The following is a 26,142-nucleotide window of genomic DNA, read 5'->3' on the forward strand; positions in this document are numbered from 1 at the left end:
GCTGGTTTAGTGGGAAGTTAATAGAGGAGTCTGGGTATTACATTGGCAGGGGTTGGAAGCTGTACTGTGGAAGTCACCTAATGGCTGGTTTAGTGGGAAGTTAATAGAGGAGTCTGGGTATTACATTGGCAGGGGTTGGAAGCTGTACTGTGGAAGTCACCTAATGGCTGGTTTAGTGGGAAGTTAATAGAGGAGTCTGGGTATTACATTGGCAGGGGTTGGAAGCTGTACTGTGGAAGTCACCTAATGGCTGGTTTAGTGGGAAGTTAATAGAGGAGTCTGGGTATTACATTGGCAGGGGTTGGAAGCTGTACTGTGGAAGTCACCTAATGGCTGGTTTAGTGGGAAGTTAATAGAGGAGTCTGGGTATTACATTGGCAGGGGTTGGAAGCTGTACTGTGGAAGTCACCTAATGGCTGGTTTAGTGGGAAGTTAATAGAGGAGTCTGGGTATTACATTGGCAGGGGTTGGAAGCTGTACTGTGGAAGTCACCTAATGGCTGGTTTAGTGGGAAGTTAATAGAGGAGTCTGGGTATTACATTGGCAGGGGTTGGAAGCTGTACTGTGGAAGTCACCTAATGGCTGGTTTAGTGGGAAGTTAATAGAGGAGTCTGGGTATTACATTGGCAGGGGTTGGAAGCTGTACTGTGGAAGTCACCTAATGGCTGGTTTAGTGGGAAGTTAATAGAGGAGTCTGGGTATTACATTGGCAGGGGTTGGAAGCTGTACTGTGGAAGTCACCTAATGGCTGGTTTAGTGGGAAGTTAATAGAGGAGTCTGGGTATTACATTGGCAGGGGTTGGAAGCTGTACTGTGGAAGTCACCTAATGGCTGGTTTAGTGGGAAGTTAATAGAGGAGTCTGGGTATTACATTGGCAGGGGTTGGAAGCTGTACTGTGGAAGTCACCTAATGGCTGGTTTAGTGGGAAGTTAATAGAGGAGTCTGGGTATTACATTGGCAGGGGTTGGAAGCTGTACTGTGGAAGTCACCTAATGGCTGGTTTAGTGGGAAGTTAATAGAGGAGTCTGGGTATTACATTGGCAGGGGTTGGAAGCTGTACTGTGGAAGTCACCTAATGGCTGGTTTAGTGGGAAGTTAATAGAGGAGTCTGGGTATTACATTGGCAGGGGTTGGAAGCTGTACTGTGGAAGTCACCTAATGGCTGGTTTAGTGGGAAGTTAATAGAGGAGTCTGGGTATTACATTGGCAGGAGTCTGGGTATTACATTGGCAGGGGTTGGAAGCTGTACTGTGGAAGTCACCTAATGGCTGGTTTAGTGGGAAGTTAATAGAGGAGTCTGGGTATTACATTGGCAGGGGTTGAAAGCTGTACTGTGGAAGTCACCTAATGGCTGGTTTAGTGGGAAGTTAATAGAGGAGTCTGGGTACTTGGAACACCTTGGCAGGGGTTGGCAGGGGTTGAAAGCTGTACTGTGGAAGTCACCTAATGGCTGGTTTAGTGGGAAGTTAATAGAGGAGTCTGGGTATTACATTGGCAGGAGTTGGAAGCTGTACTGTGGAAGTCACCTAATGGCTGGTTTAGTGGGAAGTTAATAGAGGAGTCTGGGTATATTACATTGGCAGGGGTTGGAAGCTGTACTGTGGAAGTCACCTAATGGCTGGTTTAGTGGGAAGTTAATAGAGGAGTCTGGGTATTACATTGGCAGGGGTTGGAAGCTGTACTGTGGAAGTCACCTAATGGCTGGTTTAGTGGGAAGTTAATAGAGGAGTCTGGGTATTACATTCCATGAAGGAAGGAAATGTTTTATTTAACAATGCACTCAACACATTTTATTTATGGTTATATGGTGTCATACATATGGTTAAGGACCACACAGATATATAGAAAGGAAAGCTGCTGTCACCACTTCATGGGCTACTCTTTTTGATTAGAAGCAAGGGATCTTTTATATGCACCATCCCACAGACAGGACACATACCACAGCCTTTGTTACAAGAAATAGCCCAAATGGGGCCACTGACAGGGATCGATCCTAAACCGACAGCACATCAAGTGAGTGCTTTACCACTGGGCTACGTCCTGCTGTACATTCCATGAATACATGACATTGTGTGAAAAGGTAAGGTAAAGGGAGATAAAATTTCAAGTTAGATTCCATGTTCTTCTGATGATCATTATGACAGCAGGGATGTGATTTTTCAGTGGATTATTTGATTTTGGCTTTTTTTTTTTTCTTTTTCTTTTTTCCATAAAATAATCTGTACACTACAATGTAGATTTGATTTGATCTGAAGTGCTGAAATATTACCTTTAATTAAATGTTACAGAGCTTTCAGGTATCAAAAAGTCATTTAAATTTTTCTTTTTAGATGCACATCCTTGATATTTATTTGTTGGTGTTTTTGTTTTGTTTAAGTTCCTGTAGCAGTGAAAGACCCAGCCACAGAATACTGGGAGTCTGAGCACCACCGTTTTGAGAAGACCGACTTCTCTGATGTCTTGTGTGAACTCGACCCATCATCATACCACAGTGTGCCTCTAGCCGTCCCAGGCTGCTTCATTGGAAAAGGTTTGTGCTGTTTTTCAATACTTTTAATAGATATTACTTATATCTGTATTCTTGGGGCATGATTATAATATTTGGCACTTTAAGTTGATAATTGATTGTTTTGACAAGTGTTAACAACGTTAGGATAGTAAAAGCTTAATGTTACTACTGTTGGTTGTTTTATTAACAAGCAAATTGTCATTTAAGACAAGAGTTGGTGGCATTACCTAAAAGAAGCATATTACTAGTCAGACTGAGGTTTGCTGTTTGTGTTTAGTATATTAGGTCTGTTCATCTTTTTATTGATCCATTCAACCATTCTTACTTCCATCCATCCATCCATCCATCCATCCATCCATCCATCCATCCATCCATCCATCCATCCATCCATCCATCCATCCATCCACCCATCCATACATCCACCCATCCATCCATCCATTCAGTTATTGAATTTTAATATTTAATATTTTTTTTGGTCCTACTGTATTTACTATTTCATATCGTGAAAAAATTATTGCATCATAATTTAAACTTCATTTATCATATTATTCAGTTCTGAGATATTAAATTTTGAAAGTATATGTACCTAATTTGTATATGTAGGTTTGAAATCAATACAGTGATACACTTGAAAATTATTCAATTAATATTTTTTTTAATATAACAATATTTTTTCTCCCTTTAAAAAAAATAAATCAAAACATTCTTTGATTTTCTGTTATAATTTACAGAAGAGAGTTGCCCTAATTTTCGTGAGTTGCCCTGGAAATCTAATCTGAAAGATACAGACATCAAAGATATTCATGTAAGTTTGTTTTATTCTTACTGTACAGCTTATCAGCTTAAAAAAATTATCACCAGAAATGTTTCTAATTTAACTTTCTTATGTTCTTTTTATTAAGAGGTTAGCTTCTTGCCCTGGGGGGATTTAGCTCGGTCAGCTGAGTGCTTACTTGAGGTACCTGCGTCGCAGGACCGGCCTCGGTGGTGCAGTGGTTAAGTCATCAGACTACAGACTGGTAGGTACAGGGTTCACAGCCTGGTATCAGCTCCAACCCAGAGCAGTTCTTAAGGGTTCAGTGGGTAGGTGTAAGGCCACTACACCCTCTTCTCTCTCACTATCCACTAACCAACTAACAACTAACCCACTGTCCTGAACAGACAACCCAGATAACTGAGGTATGTGCCTAGGACAACATGCTTGAACCTTAATTGGAAATAAGTTGAAATGAAATGAAATGAATGTGTCGCAGGATCGAACCACCTCGGTGGATCAATTCAGCTGATTGTTTTTTTTCTTGTTCCAACCAGTAACATCCAATAGCCTATGATAATAAATCAATGTGCTTTCGTCGTGTTGGTGAAAAACAAACACCCTTTGACTTTAACTTTGCAGTACTCTCAACAAAGTGTTGAAATAACCATTTGTTAGACAGATAGCTGTAGTTTTAAATTTGACAAGGTGGCATTAAACATAAATTCCTTTCCTTTCCTTCCCTTTCCTTCACTTTCAGAGAATAGCTCTAGACAGACTAGCCATGAGGGTACATGGTATGTACGACAAGGTCTATTCTGCTGCCATGTTATCCGTAAACCTGAGTCGCAAACCAGATGACCAACGGCGGGAAACAAGCTTCTTCACCAGTCGAGAGAATAATCGTAAGATCACAGATTATTCCTTGGGTTAGGCTTGTCCATGTTTCTGTCTGTCTTAGGAGTCTGAATATAAAAAAGCAGGAATAATCAATATTAAAAAAAGACCTCTTTTTTTTATGTCTTCTGTCAGATGTGGTTTAAAGAGCAAATATTCTTTTAGCATTCAAGCTTTGTTGTTTCATCTGGTTAAAGTATATAGTTCATGTTAAAACTTTAAATTATTAAAACTGTTAAAGCTGCAATCTTATTTACAGTGAAACCCAAAAAATAGGACACCCAAGGGATGTAGTAAAAAGTGTGTTTTTAAGGAATATCTGGATTAAAGAGGTTTTTTTTAAAATAGGGATTGTGAAAAAATATCTGGTTTAAGAGAATTCCAGTTTACAGTTTTAAGGGGTCTTGTTTGAATATGTATTTACCACCTTGGTAGAACCATTCAAATGATTGCTTTGTTTTTCATTCCAACCAGTGCACCACAACTGGTCAAAGGCCATGGTATGTGTTTTCTTGTCTGTGGGAAAGTGCATATAAAAGATCCCTTGTTGCATTAGGAAAAATGTAGCAGGTTTCCTCTGATGACTATATGTCACAATTACCAAATGTTTGATATCCAATAGCTAATGATTAATTATTCAGTGTGCTCTAGTGTCGTTAAACAAAACAAACTTTGAATATGTATTTAAAAGACATAGTGCAATTGTAGTTGTGTTTGTATTTTGCAATTTAGTAAACCCTTGTTGTAAGATGGTGAGGCACAGTTGCAGCTTAAAGGTAATTAAGATGCTATGTAATTTAACTATATTTTTTACCATTTTTGTTTCAGTTTTGGGTAAAGATAAAAAGGTATGTATTCCACTTTTTTCACAAATGTTTTTTTTAACCAGATGCCTTAAGTTTTCAGTGCTTTATATTATTTTAAAACTGTTGTTAAGTGCCTATCTGCACTGCCCCCCAAAATATAAAAAATTAATAATAGGGTTTTAAATGAACATATTTTGTGCATAATGACATTATTACAGAAGACAGACCAGAACAAACGATTTATAATATGTATTATTTTGAATTACATTATTTGTATTGCTTGTAATTAAAAGAATTAATTTTTGTTTTCTAATTATCGATGTATAACCATCACAAATTTAGTTAAAAAATCACTTACGGAGCATTTAAGAAAAAAATCACAATGCATTTAAGAAAAAACATCACTTACGATGCATTTAAGGAAGTGCAATTTTTTTTACAATTTATAATTGTTATTAATAAATTAAAAAAACCAAAAAACTTTTATTTATAATTCAGGAAGATTCCAGCCGTCCTCCATCCGGTGATGACTCGAGGTCTGTCATTGTTCTACCTAAGATTGAGCCACGCCGTCTGGGAACGTCCGCGTCACGACATCTCGTGTACTATCCCAAACCCATCCCTCCACCAGAGGTTCTACCCATTACCAGAACGGTCTGTACTCCTGTAACAGTATTGATTAGAGATGAAAATACTTGGGAATTTTGTTTTATTTCTGGATTTTAGTGTTACCGGAGACTATAGTCCTGTCTTTGTTTTATGACAATAGTCTCACAATAAACCTAAACTTTTCAACATCCTGCAAACCTTTCCATAATTTTTTGGCAGTGGTCATTTTCATCTCTGATTGATTTATTTATTTATTTATTTATTTTTGATAAATAACTTTTTAAAAATGTCTACACACCTCATAAAATAAAATATGTTTTTATAATTTTGTGCTATAAAGGCTTAGAGGCCAATCAGCACCCATAAAATAAAATGATTTGTATTATTTGCATTAACATGATTAACCAAATATTCTTGTGTTTGTAGCAGCTCCAAATGCCTTTTATGCAAAACAGAAAAGATATATTAGTTTGGAAACTTAGGTCAATGATTTAATAATTCAATCCCTTCTCATCCCATATCATCAGTTCTAGATTAACCATTTTATAATAATGAATTCCAATGTTTTTTTCCACAGATCACAAAGATGTTAAAATACCTTCTTTTTTCTGATGAATGACAATACTTTGTTCTTTCAGAATAAAAGCCATGAATTTCCAAAATTTGCAAGTTTCTTCGGAGACCCAGATGAGGCCCAGGAGGAACCTGCTGTAAGAATTGTTGACCAGCGGAATCTGCTGGAAGAAACCAAACTGGTCTTATACAGAGAGAAGAAGAAGCCCAAGAAAAATGTTCTGAGCACCAATGAGAAACGCTTTAGACGTATGATTGAACGAGAAAAGACTGCAGGGAGCAAGGCTTCATCGTAAGTCACAGTTAAAAATAATTTCTGCGTAAAAACTATAAAGCATGATCTGTGATATGTGTCTGCATCTGTATCTGGGTCAGTGAAGATTAAAGTTTGTTTTTGTTTAACGACACCACTAGAGCACATTGATTAATTAATCATCAGCTATTGGATGTCAAACATTTGGTATTTCTTACTCGTAGTCATAAGAGAAAACCCCAGTGTTCTCGCTGCTCCATTTAAGTGGGGCGCCCCGCCCTGCTATTCCATTTTGCCGCCCTCCTTTCACGTTCCCCACCCTCCTTTATTTTTGAGCGCCCCTCTTTATTTTCCAGCACCTATCTCCGCTATTTCCAAATGCACACTTTTTTCCACACAAAAAACAACGATCAGTCTGCACACTGGACATCAAAGGAAACGAGCCGCGTTGTGTACGAAAAAGCAATTGACGAAACATTTACGACAGTTACCGTAACGTAATTTAACAGTATTTTTAACAGCTTCTATTTTGTCCCATATCTGTATCCACTTGTATGTTTGACAGACACAATAAAAGTTATATTTTATGTGAGCAATGAAAACATTTTATTTTTTACGGATTCGGCAATCTCCGATTGAAAAAACCTCACTTATTTGGTGCCAAATTTGTCACGTGACCAGAACGGTCATTCTGTCTTTTGTTTCCACTAACTATCGTCTGATATTTTGTCCTCAGTTGCAAATATAATTGGTTGTTATTGATGATTTTTGCTTTCTGTCATTCTGTTTATTCAGCAGTTCTTTATAAAATATTGTAAACTTTTCATTTTGCGGGGATATGAACGCTTATAAAAACAACGGAAGTGGTAGTGTTTATCATTAAAATCATATATCTTGAGTGCCAAATAATATATACACCGCCTTTACAAAATCGGCTGGCGATAATATTTTATCACATCGATCGATTCATTCGATGAAGATGGAAGATTGAAATAACAAAAATGTATCCGACATTAGGAGATCACTTTACAAATATCTTTATTGTTTTTCGTATATCTTGAAATCTTTATTAAAAATAATAATATTAAAACTTTGATCGGTCCAGCAAAACTGCCCGTGAATGTCAGACCGATATCATTTTCGGTTCAATTAAAAGACGAGTCTGCTTGTATTTCGTATTTATAAACCATTTTGCACTTTTTTGTAGGCAAAATGAGTATGTCTTTTCACAAAGTCTACCAACACACAACAATATGGTAACCAAACTACTTCCCCCCCCCCCCCCCCCCCTTTTTTTGGTCTTTTTTTTGTGTGTTTTTTTAAGGGTGTGGTGCTGAGCGGCCGCCCTCCTTTAATTTTCACCCAGCGAGAACACTGAACCCGCTACATTTTTTCTAATGCAGTGAGGGATCTTTTATATACACTTTTCCACAGACAGAATGGCACATACCACGGCCTTTGATATACCAGTTGTGCACTGGCTGGAACGAGAAATTACCCAATGGGCCAACCGACGGGGATCAGTCGCAAACCGCATGTGCATCAAGCGAACGCTTAGATACGTCCCACCCTAGTGTCAGTGAAGAGTCAGATATATAGAGAAAAAAGTTGTGCGATTTTTGAGGACATAAATGAACATGGAAGCTATTTTGGGAGCTGATCTACATCAGTCTCATCCAAGATTACTTCTGTAAAAGGCCACTTCACTAATATATGGATTTCACTTCAGGCATGCAGTGATGTGGATTTGATTGCGGACATGGATACATATCACAGACCACGTACGAATGGATGTCCTGCTTAAAGATAATGCAGTGATTTCCATTATTGTTGGGTGTTTCATAATATTCCAGATAAAATTGTTGTCAGATAAACTTTTATTGTCATAAGTATAGTAAAATATACACAAGATATAAAAATAAAATTCACTACTTTCTTAGTGTTTAATTTTTAAAATATGGACCATGTGACTTTTGGATTGTGTCAAAACTTTTAACATTTTATTTTCTAGCAATAAAAATGTACCTGCAATGTAAAATTATTTTTATATTCTGCTTATTTTACATTATATAATAAGTTTAATTTTTTTTAAATCATGGACTTTAATTATGGACTGTAAAATGTTATTTCGTATTCCGCATAAAACAGAACTGAAGACCTGTTTCATGAGGTTGAGGAAGAAAGTCCTAAAGAGACCCTGTTGTAAGATATCCAGTCTAATAACATGCATAGATTATATTTATAGACAACATGTGTATATAAAATGCATCATTTAACATGTATCAATAACATGTGTAGATTCAACTTCACATTTGTATACTTCATTGAAGGTAAAGCTAACAAAAGAGATACTTACCTTTAATTTTGTAATCTATAAATAACCATTTAACTTTAGATTATTTTATATTAGTTTATAACTTTAGTACAGACTTTGCTAGGTAGTTGTCTGTCTTCATCCATTTTTCATACACTTACATCCAACAGCCAATATATTTTTGATGCTATATTTTTGTTAAACCATTCATTTGTTTGTTTGTTCGTTTGTTCATTCATTCATTTGTTCATTCGTTTGTATGTTTGATCATTCGTTCATTCATTCATTTATTTTTGTGTTTATTTACATCTATAAGTGAATGAGACCAGGGTAGGTGGGTCTTGGGTCAAACCCCCCACCCCAGTGCTTGAGCAAATCAGGTACAAATGATGGAATTCTACACATAATATTAGTTTAATCCATGTGAAAATGCTCAGTGATTAATTTGAGACCCTTGGTAGTACTGGCATGTTCATTTAATTTGGGCAAAAATCAGCCTCAACCCATCCCCCTACCCCCCCCCCCCCCCCCACCTCAAAAATGGGAGTACATACAGCTATGTTTACATTAGTATTAATGAGTATAGAGCTACAGATTGAAATAATCTTTAGTTTGTGATTTTGTGAAATAAATATTTTATGATAGAGGGACTCAAAGATATTTATTTTTATTGGCATTTATACTTTTAATAAACTACCTCACTCAAATTGTACTTTGACCGATTTGCTGCATTTAATTAGGATCCTAATTACCTCTAAAGTAGAAAGTCGGCTTTTTGGATAATGCCTTGTACTTCATATAGATCAACGCATAGTTTCTTATGTAATGATAGCGTGTTCAAAACCCTAGTGGTAAATGAGCACATTAAATTAGTTACCTACCTACCTATGGAATGATAACATACTAGTTAAGTACAGGTATGTTTAGTTCTTTTTTTTAATAATATTCTAGCAGACATTGTTTTAGCTAATGCTTTAGCATAAACATTTAGCTTTTATCCAAATTTAGCTTTTTGTAATTATGCATTTGATACAGTATAATTTTCACAAGTTACTGCAGATAGACTCAGTCTTGTGGGTTGTTTGTATTGACAGAATATGATGTTTGATAGTTACTTTATACAGTGAAACCCCTCTAAACCGGACACCCTTGGGACCAATAAAAATGTCTGTTATTTAGAGGGATCGAGTTTAGAGAGGTTACATTCTGTCTTGGTTTTTAAAAAGGGATTCTGTGAAATGTCTGGTTTTGAGAAAATTCCGGTTTACAGAGGGTCTGGTCTTGAGAGGTTTCACTGTATATGCTTCTCCTCTGTGCTATATTTTCGCACACAATAAAAAATTTATAACATGATATAAATATATTAAGTTCTGTTGGCATACTTACAATTTCAACAGAGAATATTTCTGAGTTGTTAACACATAAGTAGAACGTGTTTGCATTTGGGTGCACTGGTATTCAACAATAATATATATCACTGACACATTTAAATGTTTTCACTTATAATAAAACAAAGAATCTTTAAAAATATAAACTAATCAAACTTTTTAAAACAATTATGCTGCCTCTCCAATTAAATTTTATTATTTTAATGACTAGAATGTTTGATATGTTTTTGAAGTTATGAATGACATCATTTCCCCAATTGCAGAAGTATTTATGGCACATTTAAGGTGTATGCTTTATTTTTATCATCAACACGGAGTATAAAGAAACATTTTGTCACCAATTTTCTTCTAATTTCAAAAGGTAAAGTTTTCTTGGGTAGCTATTTTTCTTCCAAGATTAAGATTCATAAATATGATCTATCGAGGATTTTGGACACTTATTTCCAAGTTGGAATTTTGGTCGATATTATATTGAAATGTATGCAAAATTGAATGGTGGTTTGCAACCTTAACCACTGTGCAACTGAGGCTATGTATTTAAGTTAAAAAGTTAATGTTGTTTTCTTACTTACATAATTATGTATGAATATATTTTTCAGAAAGAAGTTGAAGAAAACATTTCGACTGGCTAAATCAATTGCACAGTTGAAAGGAGGTATGCCAGGTTTTAGATGTTCCTGCATTATCCTATTATTTAATACACAGAGAATACTAAACAAGTTTCCGTGCGAGACCATTTATATTACAATGAGTGTGTTTTCAAAGGTCTCATACGTGAATGAGTATAGTATTTTATTTATTGCATCACACATCAATGAACAAAAATCGCACAGAATGACTTCCAAAATTCAAGTACAAAATTAAAATGCACAGATTAAAGACCAAGGAAAATGATGTCACTTCATTTAGCTATTTATCAATGAAACTTTAAATTCCTACTCCACACGTTATTCATTGAAGTTTATACAAACAATATTATAAATATATTCAAGGCTAAACAAAATTATTAAACTACATATTTTTTTAAATTATGCAGCTAACATTAATTATAAGAATTGACAGCAAGTATTATTTCAGTTAAAAAATATGAATAGATAGAACCATGCTCACATTTTTGCATGAAGATCTATGCATTGTTGTTCTGTGTGACACAATCGATCACTTGATCAGAGGTCATGACCTCTCAAAAGGCATATTCCATTATGTGAAAAGACTAAAATTATTACATGCATATCTCTTCCACTGCGGTGTAATAAACCCAATTCTTTCCAAATGCATGCAAATTAAATTATCCAAATTAATACATTCAAATTAACACAAAGATGAAACCTGACCAGTTATATTCAAATCTGCATGTTGACAAAATTCACAAACATGTACCATATACATATTATTAAAATATTTATTTGTGTACAAATTTATTAAACACATCATTTTGATTAAAATAGTCTAATGGTTTGACTGCACATGCACGTCTTTGTTTCTTTTTTAGTTTCTTTCAAAATCCTGTTGTACATAATACCCTCTTTTGTACATAATACCCTCTTTTCCTCAATTTGATTTCTATTAAAATACATTTGCTATTATATTACAATTAAGTAATTGTTGCCATTGTATTGTATGTATATAGGAGAGGGCCTAGTAAGTTAGCAAACTTGTGCCCAATCCTTTTGTTGTTTATACAATAAAATATGTTTTCAGTCAGTCAAGAAGTTAATTTATTCTACCATATAGTTGATAAAACAGTTCAACCACTGATCTCATTTGTAAACAGCTTACATCTTTTATTGTGTATGTCATGAAATGTACAAATTTTTATTTATATATACAGATATGCATGTTAAAAGTATATTGTACTTTTTTACTGTTTAAGTATATAATATATTATGTTGATTTGTTTTTTATCTTCAGGTATCAGTGCCTGGCCACAGATTAAACCACAGACAAAAGGCAATGAATACTCTGGACTTAGATGGGAGAGAGTGAAGGTAGAGTGGAAAAAAACGAAATAGTTTAACCACTTGTTACATTAATAACATTAATATCTTACACACATGTTGGAGAGAGTACTGTGTGAGGTCTTTGGTATCAAGCAGCTATCTCCAACGTATGTATGATATCGATTTAAAGACATTTGATTGGCTGCTCCACAGTGATGACCCAGTCACCACAGCCATACCATTCAATGAAATAAGCATGACTGAAATTAATTGCTCTGTGATGTTTAAGATAACCTGAAACTGATGGCTCTGAGACCCAAGTTAACTGCGAGTACAAGCTTAATCAATAAGTTTTAGTGATTATTATATTGTATTGGTGAGAAGAATCCCAACAGCCATAATTGTTTTGTTACAGGCGAGTATCAACTTTTTGGGGAGGTTAATTTGAAATGGAACGACCAAACGTAATCTTGATTTTTATTATTGTGATGGATATTAGTTCTTGTTTTCAAATGTTACAGGGGATTGTTCACTCCAATCTTATGTCCGATAAACCCGAGGAGAGAAAAGATGCTGCTAAGGTAAGAAATAATCAGTGAATTAATCCTATCTAACATCATAAGTTTGTTATGTTTTTACTTTAGGCTTGTCAATAACTATGGCTTTTGTTTCACTTTGTTTAAGTCAAAAGGTGAATAAAGGACCTGGTGATGGTGTCAATTTTTGGGGTTAAGCTCAATGCTAAGTTTTCACATTTAGCTAAATTTTTCACAAACTAAAATCTTAGATCTATGAAACTTAGCTTATGGTTGCATCTATGAATGTTCATCTTAGTGCATGTTAAACAAAATTAAAAATGCATTTAATTAAATATTTGTTTTTGTTTTTAAAATTTACTATAATCTTCTTTTTTTTAATATAATCTTTTCTCTTTTTTTTCTTTTTAAAAAATTAGATTAATCATGTATGTTTCATCACATTATTTCTTTATTTACTGATTCGGTTTATAGTAGGCGACATGGTAGTAACATGTGGCTAAAAACTGTTACAAGCAATATTTCCATCAACATGTACACCATGGATATAAATACTACAATCCCTCACCCTGGAGGGAGGATATCAAAACATTATCATGCTATTTTCAAATACAGTCATTATTATGGTAGCTGATACTAGTTCAAATTAAATTACAAGAATTTACTGGCCAGATAAAACAACATATTTTATGAGTTGACGTCCTATTAATCTCACCAGTGGCAGGTGTGGCCTTGTTCAATGCAGCATTCAAAGTTAGGTGCACTTTGAACTTTGACCCAGTTAGATTCTATTTGGTATACTGCTACTATCATGAATAACTTCTGCCTTGGTCTTTTATGCACTTAAATAAGAATTTACTGGTGAGATAAAACAACATTTTTGTGACGACACGTTATGTCACATATATCACCAATCTCACATGGCCTTACTTAATGTGGCAATCAAACTAAGATGCATTTTGAACTTTGACCTGATGAGAAACTACCATCATGAATAACTTCTACCTGTTGTTATTTACAGCAACTGGGTGCACTGCGTTGTGGTGACACGATGGTCTTCTATGCACTTAAACAGAGGCTGACAGATGACGAAGACATGAGAGTTCGATATGAGGCGGCAAAATCTCTTGTTCTTCTCGGTAATAATAATTCAATATTTGAGGTTTTCTGTTCATTTTTTTCTACATACAGTTAAAGGGACAGACCCTAGTTTTGAAACACTACATCATATTTTTCACTATTAGAGCCGTTTATGATCACTGAAATCAACCATTACTTATATTTTATTCTTCAGATTATCCATTTCCGTACATCCGAAGTGTTTCTGGTCATCCTGGTGTTTGTAGTACCAAAAATAGCATTTTTCATATTTTTAAAAACGCACATGTGCCTGTGAGAAGTAGCTGTTTATTGATTCGAGTTCTAGTCTATTTGTAAGGATATTTCCTGTTCTAACATCACAGACTCTTCTTTAACTCTATTGTAACTTTATCCAAATGAGTTACAGGTTTATTAATTAATTAAACTTAGTGTCCATTTTTTTACGGGTTAAAAATAGATAGCCCTGATAATTACCAGTAGGAAAACAGTGGAAACTTGTTTTGAATAATGTAGTCTTATAAACTTTGATATTAGTTTCCATTGACATTTATCATCCAGCTTATTGTATGGGAAATTTACTCATAAAATGTAATAGAAGACATCAACTTGATTTATTTTTACCAAATTTGCCAAATATCTAATTATTTTGGGGGTTCAGCTTAAAAATTGTACCAGTACACTACATTGATGGCTATCTCAACAATATGTGAGCAGTCACATGGGAAAATCTACACTTGGCAAATAAAACAATTATATATATACCTGTATGTGTGTATATATGTGTGTGTATATATATATATATATATATATATATATATATATATTAAACACAAAATATAATAACCACTAAAAAATAAATCTCAGATGTTAGCACTCTACCTTAATTATATAATGTAAAATAAATACAGCATCAATGACGTCACCGTTTTAACATCAAAGTAAATGACATAAAATTTTGAGATGCATTCATGAGTTTTTTGACGTCGTCCTAAGTTGTAGCTTTCTGTGTGTTACGGTTCATGTACTGATATTATGAAACTCTTCCTGAAGGTTCCTGGGAAGAAGATGTCTTACAGGTCGTTTTGAAATTTTTGCTAATTGGCAACTCTGAGATTCGCAGTGACCTCATCCGTACCATGATGAATGGGAAAAATGTGCAGTATGTTAACAAAGTGAGTGTCTGTACGTTTTAAAGCCACTGAACATAGTTTCCATTGTATATACATTTTTTATTTTGCATAAAATTTATTTTGAACTGCTATAGACACCCAGAACAACAAAAAAACCCAAAACAAATGCTGGATTTGCTAAAATTTATAATTTAGACAAAAAATTGTAAAAGTGGGATTTTTCTGAACAATTTCATATTACTAAATGTTTTACTCTAAGCAACATGATGTGGATATCAAAGATAGTGGTATGTACTGTCCTGTCTGTAGAAATTATGTATGAAAGAACATATTACTTCTCAAAGAAATAACATTGGCGGGGACAGATTTTGACAAATTTGTAAAGTGATATATGTATGTTACTTTTCTTGTAACAATAGAACCAAAATTTGTGTTTTTGTGCTATTTTAAGTTTTAGCAATTGGATCCATTTCACATACATTAAACATCGTAGTTCAATGAATTGTGGATCACTGCATGTTAAATTTTTTTTTTTAATTTCACATCATACTATGGTGTGAGGACATGTAATTCTACAGTATTCTTGTTTTAATCTAAAATATTTGACATTGCCATGTTTAAAACCTGCATGCAGAGATGATATTAACCATTCTTTCTTTACCTTTATTGTATGTCACCATTTCTGTTTCAGACAGTGAATGTGTTTGTTGAACTGGTGAAAATATTGAGCCATTTCTGTCGGAACCCCGACCCTGATGACATGACCTCGTTTGAGGCAGCGGTTCTGCTTGGACGACTCTGTGTAGCAGACGTCAATGCGAAGAAAAAACTAAAAGATTCTCTTCATCAGAGTCATGACACTCACATCAAGGCCAAGGTCAATTACCCAACCCTGTTCTTATTTTCATTTTCTTACTTGCCTTGGTGGGGTGGTGGGAGTCCTATATACTCAGTGCTTTTGTTAATTCATTCACTCATTCACTCACTCAAAATTATCACCAACCCACTCACTCACTCACAACAACAACCAATTTACCTCCCACACATCATTCCATCCATCCATCCATACCTGTCCATTCATCCAAAACCCACCCAAATCCAAAACATTCATCTATCCCAAACATCCATCCCAGACATCCATTCATCCATCCATCTACTCATCCATCCACCCACCCACCCACACACCAGTCCATTCATCCATTCACCCACCCATTCACACATCCATCCATCCATCCATCCATCCATTCACACATCCATCCATCCATCTACTCATCCATTCACCCACCCATTCACACATCCATCCATCCATCCATCCATCCATCCATCCATTCACACATCCATCCATCCATCTACTCCTCCATTCACCCACCCATTCACACATCCATCCATCCATCCACCCAACCACCCACCCATGTACCCATCCATCCATCCATACCCATCCGTTTATCAATCCAACAAACCATCCCAAAACCTCCCTCTATCCTCCATCCATCCACCATTTATCCATACCCATCCATCCGTCTGTTTGTCCCTCCATCCCTCCGTCCATCCATCCATCCATCCATCCCTCCATCCATCCATCAATCCATACATTCATACATCCATCCATTCATCCATCCATCCATCCATCCAACCAACATCACTCCATCCCTCCCGACCTTCCCTCTATCCTCCATCCATCCATCTATACATATTGAATGCAGTTATCATTTTGGGAGCTACCACATAACTTATTTGTGGTTCACGTGAATTTAAGGTTGCATAACTGACATGTGAACAGAGCAACAGTTCTCAGGCAATAGTGCGAAAAAAAGAAGAAGTATGTACTCCAGAAACATTAGTGTTAGTGGTTTTAATTGACAGACTTTAATCTTGTAGGCTCTCGAAGTCCTTGTGAAGCAGCTCAACTGTACAGACTCGGTTGTTGTGCACAATGTTCAAAACCTTCTGCGCACGTCGCCGTCTTGGAAACACAGGGAGCTAGCAGCCAAGCTTCTCATCTCGCTGGGTAAGTATTATAACAGTTGGTAATAATAGTCAAATACAAAATTAGGTACTTGATATGCTCTTGTGTGTACATGTAATTATCAATTTAATAAGATGTAAATATAGGTTTTCTTGTTGTTAATTTACATCATATTAAAAAAGATTTAGGTCAAATGTAGAAATTGTTTTACTCAAGTATACTTACATACCTCCTTTTTATTTTTAAATTCCACTGCCCACTTTTCTTTCTATCTTATTTCTTCCCAATCTGGCAGCTCCTATCTTTCAATGTCTTTTACATTCCATCTGCACATCCTGGTCCTTTTCTGTCCTTGTACTCCTCTATACCAAATTGCAAAGTTACAAAAAATTAGATAGAACATTTAGTACTGCTATGCCTACCATTTGGTAGGCTATTTGACTGGACTTTAATTGGGTTTTCCTCATCCCATTCTGTGTTCCACGACTGGTATATTGTATGGTATAGGCTGTGATATGTGGAAACGCACAATAAAGTTTCATTACTGCCATTGAGTATTAGTGGCCTGTTTGGTAGGACAGCAAGATTTTCCCCTCACATACAAAGTTATAAGTTAAGTTTGTTTTGTTAAATGAAACCACTAGAGCACATTGATTTATTAATCATTGGCTATTGGATGTCAAATATTTGGTAATTTTGACAAATAGTCTTAGAGAGGAAACCTGCTACATTTTTTTCCATTAGTAGCAAGGGATCTTTTATATGCACCATCCCACAGACAGGACAACACATACCACAGCCTTTGATATACCAGTCGTGATGCACAGGCTGGAATGTCCTCCACATACATTCAGCTTAGTAACTGGTTTAACATGTCCATATACCACTAGGGTTTCGAACACGCCTATCCCGAGTCCGGCCTCTGATAGGATCGGGGGTCTGACTCGGGACAGGGATAACCTAACAAATAGAGGAAATTTTGAAATTTTGAATATTAATGCCAAAAGTATAAAAAAGGGGAAAACGGGTTAATAAGTTTTGGCTGCGCCCTTAAAGAAAAATATTAGCATTCCTTACCTATATAAATTATTAATATAATATAATTTCGGCGCAAATTTAGATGGGCTGGTCTAAAATTAATAATAATTATTAACCAATATTCATTGAGCCCATGGGAGGTTAAAGAGGAAAGGGGCTGCCAATCATATTTTAAACATTGGTGTGACCACGTGAGGGTTGCGAGGGAGGTGAGGCCGGCCCTACACAAAACCTAAGGCCGAACCGCCTACGCATATAGCCCCAAAGAATGCCCTAACTCCCGGCATCCCATCACCCCCACCCTCGACCATGTCCAACCACAGTTCAGTCCAATCCTGGCAGCCTACTAGTTGTTTAGGAAGTTATTATAACTTCCCAAACCAGCGTCACTTGAAGAGTGACGCCAAAGGGTTATAAGATCCACATACATTCAAGACCAATGTCACAATAACCTTGTGTTTATCCTCAAATAGTCGTCATTAAAACATGTGCTAAACTGTCATTAAAACAATCCTCCCTCTCCTTGTTTTCCAGGACCTGGCCATCCGTGTGTGTTGGATGCTTATGAAAACATTTATGGTTTACTGGAGCGGAAACTGTGGGATGATCCAAATGCAGTATGTGTTTATTTTATACAGCAGTCAGTAATATGTTCTAAAGGTGATGTTTTATTAATGTGTAAATTAATTCTTTTAAATTAGCAGTTTCCATTTAAAAGTGTATTATTATTATAATTTAAAAAAAATTCAAGATATAACACCAAAATGACCAAGTCCCTGGTTTAATGGAACAAACTGGAAATGATTGTCACATTTAAATTGTTAACATATTTTAAAATATTGTTGTAAAATTATTACAATTTGCCAATAATCATATACTTATCTTTTGTTTTTTCATTTTAATCATTTTAATTAGAGAATATTGTCATCTTTATTATATAAAGCATGAGATTCTTGCCCCAGTGATTTAATTTTAAGTTTTATTTAATAATTATACTAAAATTATAAGAATGGTTGCACTAGAAAATAATTATGGGACTCATCCTTTTGTACATATTTTCTCTTTCACACTTTTCTCAAGAAAATTAATCCATGGAACTTGTTAAAGGATTGATTTTCTTGAGACTCATGTCAGAAAAAGAAACATCTTTAAAAGGACTTGTTACAGAAACTATTACATAACTCCATGTTTATGTCATTTAGGATGTTAGGATTGCTTCTGCCAAGGCACTCACCGCATTGGGGATGTTCACAAGAGCCTGTGAGTCAACAGAAAAGTGAGTTGAATAAAAACGTATATCACTGATTTTGTAAGGAATTCATTACTGATAAATTCAATAGTGATTTTGTCCAATTACGATATTAAGAAAGCTTAATGGTTACTTGGTTTTTTTTTTCTCATTTCTAAAGCCTTACCTAATTAAATAGAATTGACAAAACAAGTTATATGTTCAATGTCATAATTCTGTACAAGACACGGTCCAAGGAATACTTATGAATGAATGAATGAACAAACGAACAAACGAATGAACGAACGAATGAATGAACAGCTGTTCAATGACAACCAGTAAGTTAAAGTAATTAATACATTCTAAACATTTAAAAAAAAAAATTATTATGCTTTCTATGAACCATAATAATAAGATATTTCATATAATATGATGCCATTGATTAATAGACAACATTTATTACAGGAAGCTTGAAAACTCTGAGGAAGATGTTAGATCCCAGGCTGCCATTTCTGTTGTGAGTAACTGTAACAGTTGTTGTGAGTAACTAACAACTGTGAGTAACTGTTACAGCTGTTGTGAATAACTAACAACTTTGTGAGTACGTGTCACAGCTGTTTGAAGTACCTACCGTCTCTGTTAGTAATAAACAGTTGTGTGAATAACTGTTGTAACTAACAGCTGTTGTCACTGGCAGCTGTTGTAACTGACAGCTGTTGTGAGTAACTGTAACAACTGTTGTGAGTAACTTTAACAGCTGTTATGTCCCCAATACATATGTATATGGCCATTTTGGTTTGACTATCTTGATTAACAAATGGTTCAAACATTGTGGATTTTCAGTCTTTAAAGATTGTAAAATGGATAATGGCTGCTTAACATATCCAAGTTTGGATGAAGTCTGAAATAATATCATGTTTTACAGCATTTGAGTTGGGCTGTTTGACATGAAATCAGATACCCATTGCCTGATTTCATGGAATGTAGCAGTTACTTTTAAAATGTTACCTATGTTCCATTCCATTTTATTCAGGGTAACCAGAAACACTTCGGATGAATGGAAATGGATAATCTAAACAATAAAATCTAAGTAATATTTGAGTTTAATTATCAAAAATGGCAGAATGTTTTTTTAAAACCTAGTCTGTCACTTGAAGACATTACATTACACTTCATTCCTTACAAACTGTGTTTTATGAACTGTATTGATCTGCATGTTGCTGTGTATTACAGGGAACTCTGGGAATGAAGAGTGAAAAGCTGACTCGACTTCTGCTGGAGATGTTAGAGCTGGACTCCAGTGAATATGTCCGTCTGATGGTTTGTATGAGTGACACATTCGTCTTTCATTCATAACGAGTTGAACATTGAAATAAATTGAAAATTAATGTTTTCATACCCTTGCACATTGTTTACATAGATTTAGAAGGAAGAGAACTCATTTAATGTGCCCATATCCCAAGGGTTGCTGGCGTGTAATAAAAACTGTTTAGATTCTAGACACTAATGTGATGACAATGCCATACAAATTGTATGCATGTGATGTCATTAGAGTCTCGAGTCTAGACTCTAAAAGTTTTATAAGAATGGGTCCAGAATACTTTTCTAATTTCCTAATCTTATAAATTGTTTTTCAACAGATTGTCAGATCATTTGCGATATTGAAACTAGCTGACAAGAGAGTGATAAGAACTCTAAAAGAGCGTGAGAAATTAGAGGGACCACTAGCCAGGTAAGAAACAATATACTTACCATACAAGGTAGTATACATATAATACCTCTTGTCTAACTGCATGGCATTGGGAACATAAGATGTATAAAATACAATATACTTACAATACATGGTAGTACAAAATTTTATATAATACTGCTTGTCTAACTGCATGGGGGACATAAAATGTAGAAGATACAATATAATTACAATACAAGGCAGTACAAATATAATACCTTTTTGGCTAAATGCATGGCGTGGAGGACATAAAATGTAGAAGATACAATATAATTACAATACAAGGCAGTACAAATATAATACCTTTTTGGCTAAATGCATGGCATGGAGGACATAAAATGTAGAAGATACAATATAATTACAATACAAGGCAGTACAAATATAATACCTTTTTGGCTAAATGCATGGCATGGGGGACATAAAATGTAGAAGATACAATATAATTACAATACAAGGTAGTACAAATATAATATATCTTGTATACATGTGTGGCATGTGGAACATAAAATGTAGAAGAGCCTTCAGAAGAAGAAAGATTATTCTATAACATCCATAAAGTGGAGAATTATAGAGTTTTTCTAATGTTATTTAAAAATAGAATTTCTAGTATATTTTTAGTATTTAACCATTTAGAATAGACCATCCATGCTAATTTTCTAAGGCCTATTACCATACACCAGGGGACAATATTTCAAAACTTTAGGTAACTGGAAATTGATTCATGTGATTTTTACATAGATAACCTATTGTTCAGTTAACTGGTACGTTACCTAACCCTAACACACTTCTACAATGGTTTTGTAATAATTTGGGAATGTAAATTTAAATCAGTCTGGAATACACACATTTCTAGATCAGACAGATGTCAGTTTTATCAGAATGTGTCGTATCACCCATATTATTTACTTGTTCAGGGAATCGCGGAAGACCCTTCAACTCCTGGAAACAGCTGGTTCTTCATCCACTCCTAAAACACTGACTCCGAAAACCATGACTTCCAAGACAATGACTCCTTCATCAAGAGCAACAAGAATTTCAGTGTAATGGACTCCATGCAAACCTGTGACTTCTTCTAAGAAAGAAACAAATATTACAATTTAATGGACTACCAAGGCTTCAACTTCTTCCTCAAGAGTCGATTCCCATCAGTGAGCCCATTGGGCTATTTCTCACTCCAGCCAGTGCACCATGGCTGGTACGCCAAAGTCTGTGGTATGTGCTATCCTGTCTATGGGATGGTGCATATAAAAGATCCCTTGCTGCTAACCGAAAAGAGTAACCCATGAAGTGGCAACAGCAGGTTTCCTCCCTCAATATCTGTGTGGTCCTTAACCATATGTCTGACTCCATATAGCCATAAATAAAATGTGTTGAGTGTGTCGTTAAATAAACCATTTTCTTCGTTCCTTCTTCCTCAAGAGGAACAAGGATTAGAGCTTAATCCCTTCTCCAAGGCTGTAATTCATCTCTTGAGAAACAATTTGTTTGTTTGTTTGTTTTGTTTTAATGACACCACTAGAGCACATTGATTATTAATTTTCGGCTATTTGATGTCACATATTTGATAATTCTGACTCTTAGTCTTCAGAGGAAACATACTATGTTCTTTCATTAGTAGCAAGTGATTTTTATATGCACTTTCCAACAAACAGGGAAGTACATACATGTACCATGACCTTTCATGGGGCAGTGGCTGGGGTGGAAAAAGACCCAATAGATCCACTGAGGTGGTTCGACCCTTGAGAAACTAAGATTATAGCTTAGTGGAATTCAAAGTCCATAAACCCAGATGGTATACTGCTGGTGGGCCAATGGCAATGCTGGACCGTCGGTGGTTTCATGATTGGTCCTCCATAATTTTTTCATTTTTGCAAGACGAGGTGGTTTGACCTTTATGAAACAAAGATTACAGCTTAGTGGAATCCAAAGTCCATTACTTTTCTCTATATACCCCAATAGCATGGTGCTGGTGGGCCAGCGTTGTACAGACAGTCAGTGGTGTCATAACGAATCCGCCATCATTCTGACAAGGTAACCCATCTTGAGTCACTGATGTTGGCTATCAGCAGTATATCTCTCATTAATTGATGCTAGTGCGACAGTGATTTCTTTTCACACATAGCCGGACCTCTGGCTCTATGGAATTTAATGAAAAATGGTTACATGAAAGACTTACTGAGCAAACGGGTTAAGCACCTGGTAAGCTGTCACTTATTTTGTTCATGTGCATTTAACTAAGGAATTATTTTTCCATGCTAAATGCAGTTATCTCCCTGTAATAACCAGAAAATTATTTTCTATGACAAACGTAGTTATCTCCCTTAAATATTAAAATGTGATCATTATTAGGATTTCCAACACTAGATCAAATCCTTCTTTCGGCTAAAAAGATTCATCTAAATGTTATGTACATTTATTTTTCTAACATTACAATTTTAAGGCTGAGCAGAACATTTTGCCAAATGATTTATTAAACTTAAAAAATTACTGAAACCCAATTATTTTCTAACAAAATATCAATTATTACATGAAATTATTTCGCCATATTTAAATAAAATTTGCCAGTTGGTTTTAAAATTCGCAGTTAGCGAATTTGGTGAGTGCCAGAGTTAGCCCTGTCAATGTTGTGTACGTTGTGTGCACTGGTAAACTATAACTGTCAGTTTGTACAGTTATTGCAGTCGGTATGAAACAACTTCTACCAATGTAATATGAAATACCGTATTTTCCCATGTATTATGTGCACTTTTTTTCCAGAAAATACAGGTTACAAATGGGGGTGCGCACTATACATAGCAATAGAAAAAATATCTTTTAAAAATGTCCAGCGATCACCCATGAAAAATCGCCGATCGGTAGTTTACGGTACTTTACAGGTTATTGACAGTGTTCATTACAACGAAACGCCAAAACCCTCTTAAAAATCGCTTTTCACTTGTGATGGTTGTAATAAATGCAAAATAAATCTACAAAAGTATCCATACCTCGCTAAAAAGTACACAAAAATGACAAAACTGCACCGTAAATATTTTTAATTTCCACGAGATTTAATTCGGCCATTTCCGGCAAACCGGAAATATACCACACTATTATAAATTTAGAAATCTCGCGCATTCACGTTAGCCTCGAGAACGAAATGTAATATGCTATATTTTTGTTTTCATATATTTATTAGTAATTTACAGTGTATGGGGTATATAACTGTTTTGATTTATGCACGTGTGAGTCTGTGACATGTAAGTATGCAAGTACTAGCCTTTATTTAATGTCACATGTAGGTCTATGTACTCAAATACCTAACTTAAGTTTTGTTTCTTGAATATACCGCTTCTTTCGCTTTTTGTTAATTTTGGTGACGGGGAAAAACGGTACATCTTGCATTCACTGTCGATTTTGTGGTTTAAAAAAACGGTGCGCATTATATTGTGGTTTATGTTTTTTTTCTTGGAATAAACGTTCAAAGTAGGGGGGTGCACATTATACACCGGTACGCATAATACATGGGAAAATACGGTAGTTCAACTTCATCTTATTCCATTATTGCCAAATGTTATTGTCTATACTAAGTGTCAAGTATGCCATAATCACCGAAGAATGGCTTGGCTAAATCAGTTTTAAAACACTGTCAACATAATGACCTTGTAAGGTCACACACATGTTTTAGTGTTTCAGTATTTTGAATGGTTGTTTTGCACAAATTACTATATTAAGCATTAGCTGTGATATATTTGTACATGTTTTAGTATATAGCATGTTATGAGCAACTTAAAATGTTAATACAGTGAAACCTCTCAAAACCGGACCCTCTGTAAACTGAAATTCCCTCAAAACCGGACATTTTTTCAGGGTCCTTTTTTAAAAATCAGTAAAGAACTTAACCTCTCTAAACCGGATACCTATTAATACTGGACATTTTACTTGGTCCTGAGGGTGTCCGGTTTAGAGGGGTTTCACTGTACATGTCAGTTTTTCTACTGAAAGCAGTATTATAATTTATTTGTCATGTTTTATATAGCTTTATCTATGTTTTTTTATTTATTATATATTTAAAAGTGTGCAAGTGGTAATTAATTAAAAAAGAAATGTTTTAATGACACCACTACAGCACATTGATTTATTAATCATCGGCTACTGAATTTCAAACATTTGGTCATTCTGACATATAGTCTTAGAGAAGAAACCCATTACATTTTTTCATTAGTAGCTAGGAATCTTTTATATGCACCATTCCACAGACAGGCCTTTGATATACCAGTTGTGGTGTACTGCCTGGAACAAGAAATAGCCCATGATGGCGATAGATCCTAAAAGTGGTAATTATATAATAAAAAGTTAATGTATCACATTATCAAATATAGTTATAAAACATTTTGTTGTGAACAATTATAAATAAATCATTGTATAAATAATATTTGGTGATTGTCATGGTGATTATTTTCGGATGGGGAGGAGGGTTGTTTTGTTTTCCTGTAATGTTTATCATTTTCATAAATGTATATATTTAAAAGATAATAAATATGCAAGATTTTTTTTATGACATATGCACATAATTTAAAAACAAAAGCTTGCATTTTTTATTTTTTGTACAGAAGAATATTTTAAGAAAAACCGGCCTGGGTGGCGTCGTGGTAGGCCATCGGTCTACAGGCTGGTAGATACTGGGTTCGGATCCCAGTCGAGGCATGGGATTTTTAATCCAGATACTGACTCCAAACCCTGAGTGAGTGCTCCGCAAGGCTCAATGGGTAGGTGTAAACCACTTGCACCAACCAGTGATCCATAACTGGTTCAACAAAGGCCATGGTTTGTGCTATGTGGGAAGCGCAATTAAACGATCCCTTGCTGCTAATCGGAAGAGTAGCCCATGTAGTGGTGACAGCGGGTTTCCTCTCAAAATCTGTGTGGTCCGTAACCATATGTCTGATGCCATATAACCGTAAAATAATGTGTTGAGTGCGTCATTAAATAAAACCTTCCTTTCTTTTTATTTTAAGAAAATGTATTTAATTTTTTTTATAACATTTTGAATGTTTATATAAATGCTGTAGATAGGGTACATTGTTTTCTAATGGGTTTATTTTTAATTTTGAAGATGCACACATTTAATGAATGTTGAAGTACCCAGATTTATCTATTTTTTGTGTTTGTTATAAATATTAAATATTATTTTTACAGATTTTAAAACTCCCATGTCAAGTTAAATGACTTGATGTTAAAATTTAAGTGAGGTTATTTATTTCCATTGGTTACTGTCTCATGAGTAGCAGATATATTTATGTAAAATTGTCTACTCCTGCTTAACTAGAAAAATGTTGTTGGCTTATTGTTAATGCTGATTAAAAGGTAACTTCACTTAAATGTCTCTTAACT

The 26,142-nt window shown here is 35.0% G+C and overlaps 1 protein-coding gene across 1 annotated transcript in view; it reads left to right on the top strand.

Annotated features, from left to right (window-relative positions):
• Positions 1 to 21,999, top strand: part of LOC121379765 — a 32,084-nt gene extending 10,085 nt beyond the window's left edge. Inside the window, exons 7-25 of the mRNA XM_041508416.1 lie at positions 2,379 to 2,531; positions 3,242 to 3,315; positions 4,025 to 4,169; positions 4,990 to 5,009; positions 5,466 to 5,633; positions 6,215 to 6,441; positions 10,704 to 10,759; positions 12,016 to 12,092; positions 12,566 to 12,625; positions 13,602 to 13,719; positions 14,732 to 14,853; positions 15,503 to 15,688; positions 16,690 to 16,819; positions 18,350 to 18,432; positions 19,018 to 19,091; positions 19,509 to 19,560; positions 20,277 to 20,363; positions 20,684 to 20,775; positions 21,687 to 21,999. Of these exons, the coding sequence (XP_041364350.1) occupies positions 2,379 to 2,531; positions 3,242 to 3,315; positions 4,025 to 4,169; positions 4,990 to 5,009; positions 5,466 to 5,633; positions 6,215 to 6,441; positions 10,704 to 10,759; positions 12,016 to 12,092; positions 12,566 to 12,625; positions 13,602 to 13,719; positions 14,732 to 14,853; positions 15,503 to 15,688; positions 16,690 to 16,819; positions 18,350 to 18,432; positions 19,018 to 19,091; positions 19,509 to 19,560; positions 20,277 to 20,363; positions 20,684 to 20,775; positions 21,687 to 21,816 (2,054 nt within the window). The 3' untranslated portion in view covers positions 21,817 to 21,999. The remainder of the gene's footprint in view (positions 1 to 2,378; positions 2,532 to 3,241; positions 3,316 to 4,024; positions 4,170 to 4,989; positions 5,010 to 5,465; positions 5,634 to 6,214; positions 6,442 to 10,703; positions 10,760 to 12,015; positions 12,093 to 12,565; positions 12,626 to 13,601; positions 13,720 to 14,731; positions 14,854 to 15,502; positions 15,689 to 16,689; positions 16,820 to 18,349; positions 18,433 to 19,017; positions 19,092 to 19,508; positions 19,561 to 20,276; positions 20,364 to 20,683; positions 20,776 to 21,686) is intronic.
• Positions 22,000 to 26,142: the final 4,143 nt, after the last annotated feature.

The sequence above is a fragment of the Gigantopelta aegis genome, chromosome 8, assembly GCF_016097555.1.
Source record: "Gigantopelta aegis isolate Gae_Host chromosome 8, Gae_host_genome, whole genome shotgun sequence".
NCBI classification, from domain to species: Eukaryota; Metazoa; Mollusca; class Gastropoda; order Neomphalida; family Peltospiridae; genus Gigantopelta; species Gigantopelta aegis.